The 12,426-nt window shown below is 54.5% G+C and overlaps 1 protein-coding gene across 1 annotated transcript in view; it reads right to left on the reverse strand.

The window, feature by feature from the left end:
• Positions 1-1,071: 1,071 nt before the first annotated feature.
• Positions 1,072-12,426, reverse strand: part of CRHR1 (corticotropin releasing hormone receptor 1) — a 29,458-nt gene continuing 18,103 nt past the window's right edge. Inside the window, exons 4-13 of the mRNA XM_037411442.1 lie at positions 11,386-11,471; positions 10,212-10,318; positions 9,695-9,815; positions 9,275-9,428; positions 8,961-9,021; positions 8,019-8,091; positions 6,768-6,853; positions 4,885-5,020; positions 4,644-4,685; positions 1,072-3,473 (exon numbers count right to left, since the gene is read on the reverse strand). Of these exons, the coding sequence (XP_037267339.1) occupies positions 3,333-3,473; positions 4,644-4,685; positions 4,885-5,020; positions 6,768-6,853; positions 8,019-8,091; positions 8,961-9,021; positions 9,275-9,428; positions 9,695-9,815; positions 10,212-10,318; positions 11,386-11,471 (1,007 nt within the window). The 3' untranslated portion in view covers positions 1,072-3,332. The remainder of the gene's footprint in view (positions 3,474-4,643; positions 4,686-4,884; positions 5,021-6,767; positions 6,854-8,018; positions 8,092-8,960; positions 9,022-9,274; positions 9,429-9,694; positions 9,816-10,211; positions 10,319-11,385; positions 11,472-12,426) is intronic.

Raw genomic sequence — 12,426 nt, forward strand, 5'->3', positions numbered from 1 at the left:
AAACATCCAGAAGTGTGGCCAGCTGGACAGCAATGCCGTGTCTGAGCCAGGATGGAGGAAGAGGAATGATAGCCCAGCTTGGCTTTAAACATAAGCTGTACCCCCCTCCCCCATCCGATGGGTGTGATGCCCAGGGCAGTGGGGCTCTCGGTTTGCTGGGGCTGTATGTAGCACAGGGCACTTGGGACCCCGGTGGTAGGGCTGAGGCTGGGGAGTGACTCCAGGGCCAGACACAACCCCCATGGTGCATTTCATGTGTTCTTCAAATAAAGAAGCTAAATTAAATTCCATCCCTGTGTGGTGGAGAGGTTCCTGCGAGCCTGCCTCACTCCCAGCCTGGGATGTCCCATAGCACCACGAGGTCCCATCCTCGGGGTCCCGCTTGGCCTCTCCCACCCCCGAGAGCTGCCACGATAACCTCAAGGGTTAATGCAGGATTATCTCAAGAGGCTATAACCTCATCAAGAGTACAGGATTGGCAGGTCATTAATCTCAGAATTACTTGATAACTTTAAATACAATCATGTAATCAGCAGGAGCCTGTAATTATTATTTATGTGCATGGTACTTACCAAATTACAGCACTCTCCAAGGCTCGGTGTGATGAACAAATTAATTCTGCAACAGAAGAGCTTGACCAGAAAGATGTTTGTGTCTGAATTTCACTCGTAAACATTGATGTATGAAATGAAATTCGAGTTTAATTGGCCCTCCCTCCTACTGCGAAGCACATTACATTTTTATTCTGTGTTAGCTCAGCTGGCAAGAGGAGAACATCATGGAGAACCTGGAGTTTCTCTAGCCCTGATGGTACTTGTGTGGGAGACCCACACAGGGTGCTCCTCACCCCCCCTTAGACGAGATGGTGTTGATACCTTCAGGAGGAGCCTGTATCCCACCTCTGTACTATGGGCAGGAGCACTTAGGGTAGAAGAGGAGACAAAAAAGCCCCCAGCTGCCCCAGGGACCTCTGTGGCCAGCGGGATGCTGAGCCCACTGCATCGTGAGATGGAGAGTGGCTGTGCTGGGGTTGTCTTTTCCAAACGATAAACATGCCCCAAAAGTCCTTGTGAGAGGAACTGAAGTAATTTTAATCAAACAAGGCTGAGAATACACACACTTCTCCAGCTACAGAAAGCAAAGTCATGTCAGTCAGAGCAGACCATCAAGAGGAGAAGGAAAAAACAGTGATGGGAATACAGATGATTCTGTTTGGGTTTTTTCTTTGGTTTTTTCAATTTCCAGCTTCTTTTCCATCAAAAATGACCCCGCTTTAGAAAAATCCAAATTGAACATGTAGCACATCACTTTTTGGTAACACCACTTATATGTATGGTGAAAAAAGCTTCCTGGGGCATTTCCCCTTCTCTGTAGCCACCAGCTGTTTATTAACTCCTACCAAAGCACCCAGCAGAGAAATCAAAGTGACCCACAGTGGGGACACACAAGTCTCCTCCTTGTAGGGCATCAGCAGAAAGTGGCTGTAAAGCTGGGAGCTGCCAGGTTCCCCATCGCGTAACACCGGGGGTCCTTTTCTCACCCACATATTGGATAAGGGGCAGTTTCTGGGACTGGTGGTGATGGATGAACTTGTACAAGGACTGAAGGCCACCCCACGTGCAGGGGAGGGTCCTCGTTGTGGTCGCTGTCACACCGGGAGCTGTCGCTCTCAGCACGTTGTTGGAGGCGATGGGGTAGTTCTGGGTTTAGCTGCACAGTAACCATGCAGGTTGGAAATCTCAGTGGGAGGGAGAGAGGAGGAGTTTGCTTCAAACTATTGAACTTCTCAAACGTTTAAAGAAACTGGAGGTTTTTGCCTCTGCCTCCCTTTAATGAAAAAAAGAAAGATTTTATTCCTTTCTGGTGGTGTATCCTGAGGAAATCACAGAGTCCTACAATGTCAAAGATGCTTGAATCTCCCCAGGGCAGGAAATGTTTATGCCTGTTCTTTATAGTAGGGAAACTGAGGCACAGAAGTGTGAATGGACTCATGCCAGACCCTGTAGGGCTCCAGTGGCAAAATCCCTGGACTTTGCTCTAACATCTCTGGCACCCTCCCCGTGCCTGAGCATCCCTAGACCTCATATGGAGTGGGGAAAACCTGGCTCCGAGGAGGCCAGGGCACAACCCTCCACTTGCATGGACCTCTTTGCTCAGCTCCTTTTGGACCACATGAAACAGGGCATCGGGGGTGGATCAGGGACTTGGCAGCTGCACAGGAGATGATCTGAGGTCCCTGGCATGGGGAGGGAAGTTGCTGCTCCTCCAAGGCACTTAATCCCAGCGTTGGGAATGATTTGGCCCCATCCCCTGTGTAAAAGCAAGGAGCAGCTTTGGCACCGAGCCCGCTTGCACAGGTAAAAGCAGGGCAGGGAGGAGGGGAGCAAAACCACGGCATGTCCCTACGGTAGCTGCCCCTGGGGAGCTCAGCCACTGCCTCACTGTGGAGGTCCCTCACCTTTCCATCCCCGAGCAGGGGCATGGGCCTGAGGGCCAGGGGCTTTGCAAAGACCTGCAGATCCATCTGGGCTGGACCAGACCATAGGATTAACTAAACCTCACGCCTTCCTTCAGACCAGACCACTACCATGTGGCTGTTCAGAGCCCCTGGGACCCATCCCCAACCCTAGCAAGGCTCCGTCCCCTCTCCCACCCCATTACTCTGCCTCACATCCTCGGTGTCGAGATGAGAAATGACCTGGTCAGACCAAGCGGCAGTTACAGGACATCCCAGGGATGCAGCAAGGTGCAGGGGAAGGGCTGGAAGGGCTCAAAGAACCCCGGTGGTACAAAAACACAGCCACATAAAGCAACATCTGAAATCAGTCCAGGGGCTCTTCATCCATCCCTCATCGACCCAGATGCCACCCCCAGCAGCATCCCATCATGCACTCACTGGAAGGCTGACCCAGCTTCCCAAGGGATTAGCCCCATAAACTGTCCCAGCAATGTCCTAGTGTCCTGTCACCTCAAAGCAGTGACAAACTCAAGAGAGGCAGTGATGGGACATGGGGCATCATGCCCAGGATGGAAGCAGGCAGGGAGGCTGCTGCAACCTCTCTGGGCTGTCCTGGCTCCTTCTGCCACCCCAGCAGGTCACAGCGCTGCCAGGGAGATGACAAAGCAGCACCCCAGCTGTCCTGACCCACAGGGCTGCCCCAGCAAGGGGGACAGGAGCTTCTGCCGGGTTTCCCATATCCGCAGCGAGCTGGCGTGCCCTCTGCAAGACCAGTGGGTGCAGGCAGGACCTGGCCCCTGTGCTGCTCCGTGGCAGGGGTCCCATGCAGTGGGGACGCCAGCTCCCCCACCCCGTACGGCAGCTCCCTCCCCGCTCAGACAGCCGTGGACTGCTTGATGCTGTGGAAGCTGACGCGGGTCGGGGAGGTGGGGATGGACATGGCCCGAGCCACGCGGGCGCGGATGGAATGTTTGTCCTGCCATCGGTGCCACCGCTTCCGTACGGCTGATCGGACCTGGGGGAGTGAGACAGAGAAGGGGACATTAAGTCACCACACAGCTCTCTGAAGCTGTCCAGGGGCATCGGCCATCCCCAGTCTTTCAACCAAAAATGCTATCAAACCCCTGCCAAGTTCCCTGGGGGCAGGGAGGGTCCTGGGAGCCCCTGTCACCTCCGGGGACACCCAGCCTTGTTTGATGTGGTGCCCGTGAAATGCAGCCCTTGCAGTTGTGAAGAGAGATGAACCAAACTGACGGTGCCTTTGAGCACAAAATGGAAATGAAAAGAAGAAATAAATCTGAGCGGGGGCTCTGCAGGGAAGCCAGCACCTCACCCACTGCATCGGATGCTGCAAGGGGCTAAGAGCGGTTTGAGCAATGGTTGGGAAAGTTTTATGGCTTGTCTGCTTCATACTAGTGGCATTTCTTCAATGTTAATTCTGCCCTACAACAGCCCACGTGCTTTGTATGGCAGGTAAATAGTGAAGAAATGCCTTTTCATCGACTGCAGCATGGGATGGCCCTGGGAGATGGGTGCTGGATGGTGCAGTTGGGTGAACACCAAAATCTGCCACCAGCCCAGCTGGAACTGAGAGATGACAGAGCATGAATTGCATGGTGTGACAGCCCTGGTCCCATCCCTTTTCCTCCTGCATCAATTGTATACTATTTGGTAACAAAGCAAGCTTGCCTGGAGCAAACTCTCCTGAGCCAGCAATGGTGCAAGAGCATTTGGTAGGAGGCAGAGGAAAGAGCTGCCCAAATAACTGGCCTCTGCTCTCACCTCCTTTGCTTTCTGCTGTCTGGGTTTTGGGTCGGAGCCTGGGAGGTGCCCTTGCCCATGTGCCAGGTACCCACATGTTTATGGGGACTGCCTTGGAGAAGGATTTCCTAGGGATGGGGGGACCCCTGGCTCTTCTGCTGCACCGAGTCACACAGATGCACCCCTAAAGCAGCTGTTCTTGGGGGTGGATTTCCCTCCTCCAGAGGAGGAGACTGCCAGTGTCCATTCCCCTCTGGGCACAGTCTCGTGCTGCAGGTATCCCTGGAGCCAGAGGTAAAGCACCAACGCTGACCAGCAAACGCCTTCAGCTGGGGAACTGGGTGCCAGCACCCTCCAAGCCCTGTGCAGGGGCTTGGATCTGCCTGCAAGGAAGAGTATAGACCCCCCAGCCCCCAGTGCTCACCTCGCTGTTCAAGAAGCAGTAGAAGACAGAGACGAAGAAGCCCTGCAAGGAGACAAGCTGGAGTCACTGTGGAGCTCCAGCCAGCAGGCATCCCAGGCTCAGAGGCTTTGGAGCAACCCCAGGGTTTGGGGCTGTCTGGTTTTGGGAGGGGGCAGAAGCAGGGCAAGGCATCAGCCAGGACAGGCTCCTCCACACCTCTTGGTGGGGGAACTGGGACGGGGACTGGTGCTGAGGACCATACCTGGAAGGACTCCAGAAAGGAGTTGAAGTAGATGAAGACAATCCTGGAGATCTCATCCTCCCCCGGGTTGACAAAGAACAGCATGTAGGTGATTCCCAGCAAGGGCAGCAGCACCAGCGTGGCCTTGACTGCTTTCCTGGGGAGAGAACATGGACCTGAGCTGCCGCAACATAGCCCTGGGCACCAGGAATCTCCCCATCCCACCCCCAGCACCAGCACGGCTGGGATGGGACCGGCTGGATCTGGGCAAACCAGTGACCGGGGGAGGACAGAGCAGAGCTGAGCTGTTTTCCAAAGTGATCCCCAAGTGACCGGGCTGGTGTGAGCACTGGGCACCTTCTGTGGCTTCTCCATCCACAAAAGGGCAGTGGGTAGCGAAGGCTTGACCTTGAGCTGGCGTGAAATGATTACTTGGCTGATCTAAGGCTCAATTTAAAAGGAATTAAGGGGGGTAAAATAATTCACACCCTTCAATATGGGTTTCTGGAAAACTCAGCTAATTAATTTGATATCTTTTTCTTGATAAGATTACAAGTGCAGTCTGTGGAAAGTAATATTGCTGGTACAAGAGTGAGGGAAGGATTTGGGCTTGGCATCTCATTCCTTTGGATTAAGGGACAAGAAATTTTGCTTAAAGATCCTGGTAACGGACAAATTCCAACATTAGCTGAACACAGGAAAAGTCATCCCTGGCAGGGCTGGGCTAGGCAGGGATGGGGCCTGGGACCTGTCCTGCATTGCTGGCCTGGAGGAGAACCACAGCCACTGACACAAACTGGCAGATGGCACAGAGGAGCTGGAAGTAACTGAGGACATGAGCATCTTCAGGCTGTCAAACTATGGGACAGCACATGCACCGGTGCACTTCTCCAGGGGAGCAGCCATGTAGCAGGGGATCCATCAGCTTTTCACCAAAAGCCATCGCCTAAGGTGAGCAGGAGCCCTCCAGGGCTGTCCCTTGTCTAGTTTAAGCATGACTGAACAGTTTGTAAGTTTTTTCTGTCCCACAAAATGTTTATGGGAAATGAAAATGTTCTGCCCAAGGGTGAAAAATGTTCCCTGCCAAAATCAGGCAAATGCTGGAAACCCAAAAGTCTCTCAGAACTGCTGAGGCCAAGCAGCCTATTTCAATAGCCTTGATCTTTGCTCACCCCAAGCTGAATCCTTCATCCCAGCTCAATACTCCCAGATGAGGGAAGCTGGCATTTCCCAATGACAGCATCCAAATTTTTCCATTCTCAGCTGAAAAAGCCACCCTCAGCCCCAAACCTGCTTCTTTTACAGTACGATTCCCTGATTCCTGCCCAGAAAGCAATCCAGAGAGGAGCATTGAGGAAGACCAAGGTGTCTTCTCCTGTTCTGGGTACTTCAGATGGCTGCTCTGACTGTGCACCTCCCAAGTTGTCTGCAAAATATTCCCCAGCAGGGAAGGGTTAAACTTTCCTGCCCTGTGCTGCTGGGAGAGTTGCCTTCTCCTTGTGAGGAGGTGTTTGGGTGGCATCGATTCATTCCTCCTTCCTCAGCCTTTGCTTTGCTGCCAAGTGTGGTCCAGTTCTCACCTCTGTGCCAGGGTTTGCAGCTCCGAGCCCGGGCAGCTGCTCGGGTCCCACCACAATGGGCTTTTGCCAAGGGACTCTGCTCCCAGCGGCTGCCTTCGACGGCAGATCCAACCATCCACGTTCTCCATCACAAAGCTCTCACCGTCCAGGATTTTTGAACCAGATGCAATAGCCACATGCCTCCGAAAAGCATTTGAGGTGCTCTTCGCTGTCTCTCCATGCTCCCACCCCCTTGACATTTAGCTGACGGGGCTGTCCCTGTCCCCTGTAACCATGCTAAGGCAGTTTCTAGATCTGCTTTCTGCAGGGTCATCACGCTCTTACCTGTACTGGATTGTCTCTGACGTGGTTGAAGCCCGGAGCTTTGTCATGAGGATTCGGACGATGTTGAACAGAAAGATAAAGTTGATCTCGAAGGAAAGGGGCACCTGGTCAGTGTCTGCTCCCCCAGCCTTTCCTCCCGTTGCCGCAGCGGAGGGAACGGGCTGTGCCAGGGGGAATGGGAATGTTCCCTCTTGACCCTGACCTGCTGCCTTCCACGCACTGGATCAGGGCATCTGCGTTTATCGTTTTTAAAGCACTTTAGCAATAGCATTTAGGAGTGTTTTCAAGGGAGAGGGGCAGTAGGGCACGCCAGGAGGTGGGCAAAGAAGGGCAAACATTAAAGGAAGGGCTGAAGGTGAAAAAAATTGGAAGGGGAGGAGGAATAGAAGGCAGCCAAAGGGATTTTGGGAGAATGGCTGCCATCGCAGCAAGGAGCTGCTTGGCCACTCTCCCGGCTGCCGAACTGCTAATGAGGGCACAGGAAGGCAGCACTGGGAGCGGAGCACAATTGACACAGATTAGAAGTGGCCGGGCTACCTGATGGGCTGGGAAATGAGAAGACGCTCAATTATTCAGCGAGGCCGTTTGGTGCTGGTGATTAGCCCTCCTTTGGGTTTTCTCAGCACTGGGCAAGGAGGGAGGGAATGCTGTGGGACCTCGTGCATGGCTTTCCCCCTGCCAACACAGGTTGGACCCCTGCCACTACTGCGTGTGGCTTGCCACTGCTGCTCTTTGTCCCTTCCCAAAAGGGCAAAGCCCCAGCAAATTATGCTCCCTATAAGCCCTGGTTCAAGCATCGCTGCTTAGCCAAGGGACAGGAGAGATGTGATGTGGATCAGGGAATGGAGCTGAGGTCCCCAGGCTGCTGCGAATGCTTGGCAAAGCACCAACCTGCACCCAAAGCACCCAAAGCACCCTGCCAGGGCAGGGATGGAAGGACTTACTGGCACACGTGGGAGTCTGCCAATGGGAGCATCCCTATCCGAGGACTTTCTAGTCCACCCCAAGCCGGCAGGATCCATGCCCGCTATTTCCCATCAGGGGTTAGGTGCCCAAACTGGTGAAGTTTGGGTGAGGGGAGCCGGGCTTGCAGGCCGAGCGGCATCACTGCTGTGGGGCTGTGTAACTGCCAGCAGCAGGGAGAAGCTCAGGAAGGGGGCAAGACCCTGTCTGGCAGCAGCTGCGTCCCATGTGAGGGGGAAGGACCCCATATTTAGAGGGGATTTAGCGAGCAGGGCGCTTTCCTCTTACCAGCAGCACCAGGATCATGGGACCTTGGTAAATGTAGTCGGTATAAATTCCCGCTCGCTTCCCAAACCAGCACCTGCGAGGCAAGGACAAGCGGTGTCAGGGACAAGCCATGTCGGGGACAAACCTGCAGCGTGAGCAACCTGGATTTACTCCTGCCCTCGCACACTCTCTGTAAGTCACTGTCCATGGGGTGAAAGCACTACAGCTTCAACTGCTGTAGCCCAGGAACGCGGTATATGGAGGCACATGCGGGTGTTCATGGGCTCCATGGGGATGTGGAACTGGTTATTGTAGAATGGGCAGGGACAACCTCACAGGCACACAGGTCTGGGCCGGCTCTGACCCCAGCAAATCCCACGGGAGCTCCCACACGTGTACCCGTGTCCTGGGAGCACCTTGTTGGGCTCTGTTAAATCGGTGCCATGCCTGCACGTAGCGCAGGGCTGCTGAAGTCAGGAGACAAAACTTGCCCTGGAAAACAAGACGAGCTGCCGCTCATCCAAATGGTCTCCTCTGAACTTCCCAGCCCGCCCGACAAACTCTCAGGTGTCTGTTAAGACCTCCATTAGCAAGTCCCTGTGAAAACGGCTCAGGTGGCGGTGTTTTGTATCTCTGCCCATAGATTAAATCCCAGCTCCATTTAGCAAACATGTTGTAGGAGCTCGGGCTTAATCTTGCCTTTTCCCCCTTAAACATCTCATTTGCCCTTTGAAGAGAAGAACGCAGCAGCAGGCAGCTGCAGGCAGGGCGGCAGAGAGCCTGAAGGTGGGATAAAGGAAAGAACAGAATAATATTACCTTTTTTTCCTCCCACCCTTTCCATGTACCCTGCCTTGTGCCAGCCCTTCCAGGCAGGATCCGTGCCTGCTGCAGCCCCTGGCACGACTGATCCCTGGGGAGCTGGGACAGGAAGGAGAAGGGGAATGAGAGCAATCAGGCTCACTTCTCGTTGTCGTAGTACAGCTTCCCGATGGCCCAGGCGACGATGATGGGAAAGGGGATACCTGCAGAGGAACATGCAGGTGAATCTCAGGGGTGCAACGTTGCCACCAAACTGTGCTGTAACAGGGATTCTCTCACAGAGGATAAACCATCGAGTGAGATGAATTGACCATGCAAATCCCATCCTCCTGCTCCCAGCAGCCTTTTTGCAGATATTTGGGTGAAAGAAGAGCTGGAGCAGAAGAGGGAGGTGGGCATCACCCATCACTCGACCCCTGCACACCCGGTGGGTGAAGGGTACATCCTGGCACTTACACCAGCCGATGCAGATGAACATCCACTTGCGGAGCTTGTCCGTGGAGTAGGTAAGCACGATGGCCGTGTGCAGGTAGCAGCCCTCACCGAACATCCAGAAGAAGTTGGTGACATGGAAGTAATTGTATGCAGCAGTGACCAAGCGGCACCAGACCTGCCAAGAGGGTTAGGAGGAGACACGGGGGCTGAAGAGAGGAGCTCTGTGTTACAGTGGTGAAACATGCACAAAGCAACACAGACCCCAGCACAGCAACTGAACCCATGATTCTCACAAGCCTGAGTTGTCCTGCAGCCACCAGGAAGCCCTGTTTGGCCCCTCAAGCTGCTTTTATGGCCTCATCTTTAGGATCCTCAAGCTCCCCACACACCCCAGCCACTCGGGGTGGGCTCTGACTGCCTGCCTGGCAAAGCTGCACCTACCACATTGCTCTCGTGCACCTCCGGGTTCATGGTGAGCTGCACCACGAACCACGTGGCATTGCGTAGGATGAAGGCTGTGATCAGGTTCCAGTGGATGATGTTCCTCAGGCACCGGATGCTCCTGGGGAGGGGGGGACAAGGGACCATCAGAGCATGGTGGGTGGCTGGGGGCCAGTCACATGTGGGCTGGGGGACACGGCTGTTTGTGGAGCTGCCTGTCTTTGCTGGGACCCCAGGGGTAAGCTGCTGGGGCTGTGCCCTGGGTAAGGTGGGCAGGACCAAGACCAGGAGGTGGAAGGCACCAAGGAGGACCCACTGCATCCATAGCAGAGTGTTTCAAAAGAGGAACAGGAGGAAAATAACCCTGAGATAGACATGATCCCTCCAGACTGGAGAGCAACAGCCATGGGGGAGGATATAGCAAAAGACAGGGGCTGGGTCCACCCCCAGCCTGTGGGGGTGATGTCTCTAGGCTCACCCCCCCAGCAGGAACATGGCAGCGGGTCGGGTCACTCACCGCAGGCGCATGAAGAGGACAAAGGCCACGAGGAGGGCCCCCAGCGAGACACAGTGCCCCAGGTAGTTGATGATGACAGCGATGTGGTAGTGCAGCTTGCTCTTCTTCTGGTGGGGGGAGATGGGAAGGGGGTCAGCAGCAGCCCTGGGTACCACCACAAACCCATCCCCTCTGGGAGCCCCACTGCAGATGCTGGGCCCTTTTTCAGAAAGCAACTGGAGCCCACCTGGTGCAGGGCAGTGGAGAAGGGCTGGAAGGGGACGGGGCTGGTTGGATGGGGCTAACGTGGGCAGGAGAGGCACCAACCTGGCCCTGGCAAAGGGCTCAAGCATTTCACATCCTACCCGTGCCAGGGCAGCTCACTGCTGCTGCCCCTACATCAGCCCGGCTCAGCACGGGACATCCCCAGCCCACCATCCGGGGAAACCCTGCTGTATCTGGTCCCAGCTCACTGGCAATGTGGCATCTGGTGTCTCGGTTCATTCCCAGTTGCCCTGAGGGCAGCCGAGAGGCTGGGATGAATTTGGGCAGAGGGAGCAGGGGATCTCAGGAAGGTGTGAGTGATAATTAAATTAATTGATTGCTCCTGCTGTTAGGCACTCATCCAACCTGTGAATTAGCAATTAACTGAGTGAGAAAACCATTCCTGGCAAGAGATATCAGCATCTTAAATACCAGAGGTGGTATCAGCTGCAAATGAACAGCCCATATCTCTTCTCCTCTGCTCTGAGGGGGGGCTTGACCTACTCAGGGGCTTATAATTCTTGTTCTCCATTTTTTTTATCCTTTTCAGCTTCCTAAACATCTCCTTTATTTCATTGCTGACAGGGAGGGTTGGGGTTTACACTGAGAGCTTGGGGCTGGGGGAGGCTGGTGGGGCTGGAGGGCACGCTGATCTGCACCCAGCAGCCCTGGGACCAGGAGACCTGACACTGCAAATCCTCTTGGATTTTTAACAGGGATGGAAACGGGCATGGCTTTAACTTTGGCAGGGAATAAAAATGCAAATCCAGAAAAGTGTGTGTCACATATACTGCATGCCACCTTTTATCTGGGGTGCTGCCACAGCCCACAGCTCCCTTGGGCTATTCCTGGGTGCTGTTGTTCTTCAAAACTCCATTGTCTGTCCCTCACCCTCCCCCAAGAGCCCAGCCAAGGGATACCAAAGTCCTACCTCTTCGCTGAGGATCTCCTGGCACTGGGAATAGTTGACCCGCACTGCCCAGCTCCCGTTAGCGAGGCATTCCCTGTAGCCATTATCTGAAAGAGAGCGTGTCCGTCGCACAAAGATGTGACCACCTGGTGGTTGTCACTAGTCAGGTGTCACTGGCATCAAACCAGTGGATTCTTTTCCTTTGAAGCCAGCTCAGGTTGCAACTGCAGAACCAAAGCCCTTGGACCATTTCAGACTCACTCAAGGGCTTTGGGTCTGCACCAGCTCTGCCCCTTGGCACTGGGGGACCCCGACACCTCCCACTGCCGAGATGCAGTGGGAGCAGCACTAGTTCCACTCTCCTTTTCCCCTCCTCTGTGCTGTTTGCTCAAGCCATCACGTGCCACCCTGCTAGCGCTGCTGCAGTGGCAGCATGAAGTTCTCACTTCTCTCCCTGCATTAGGAGCTTTTTTTGCCTCCCAGCCAGGATGGTGAGTGGTAAGGCTGTTTGGGAAGGAACAGCCACAGCAGCCCCGGGGCAGTATCCGATTAACGTCAACAGTGGGGTGATGCCAGCACTGGGACGATGCTGGGCTTCTGCTATTAACAGGAGAGACCATGAGCCTCATCAGGGTGATGGGATGGGACAGGGATGGCATTGGCTCTTAGGCAGGCAGAAGTATGGATTAATGCAAAGAGACTCGTGCAATGGCATAAGAAGTCCCACAAAGCAAGAGCTGCACGCATGCGATCTTCCACTGCTGCAAAGAAAGTGTCGGAGAGAGAAATAGATGTTTTCTGCAGGAAGCAAGATGTTTCTTTCAGCAAAAGCAGCACTTGCGTGGTCAGAAACTCAGCCATGTGCTAGGAATGGCTCTGGGCACTTTTCAGATGTCTTCACTTTGTCCCCAGCTCCCAGCACATCATTGGCAGTGACAATGCAGCCACCCGTGCCGGGAGGGGACGAGCCACGAGGTCCCCCAGTCCCTGCTCAGCTGGGTTGCCACCTCCAACAACAGGGCAGGCTCGCTCCTCTCCCCCTGTCCCCAAGATGGGGACACC

Source organism: Falco rusticolus, chromosome 18 (assembly GCF_015220075.1).
Source record: "Falco rusticolus isolate bFalRus1 chromosome 18, bFalRus1.pri, whole genome shotgun sequence".
Taxonomy (NCBI): Eukaryota; Metazoa; Chordata; class Aves; order Falconiformes; family Falconidae; genus Falco; species Falco rusticolus.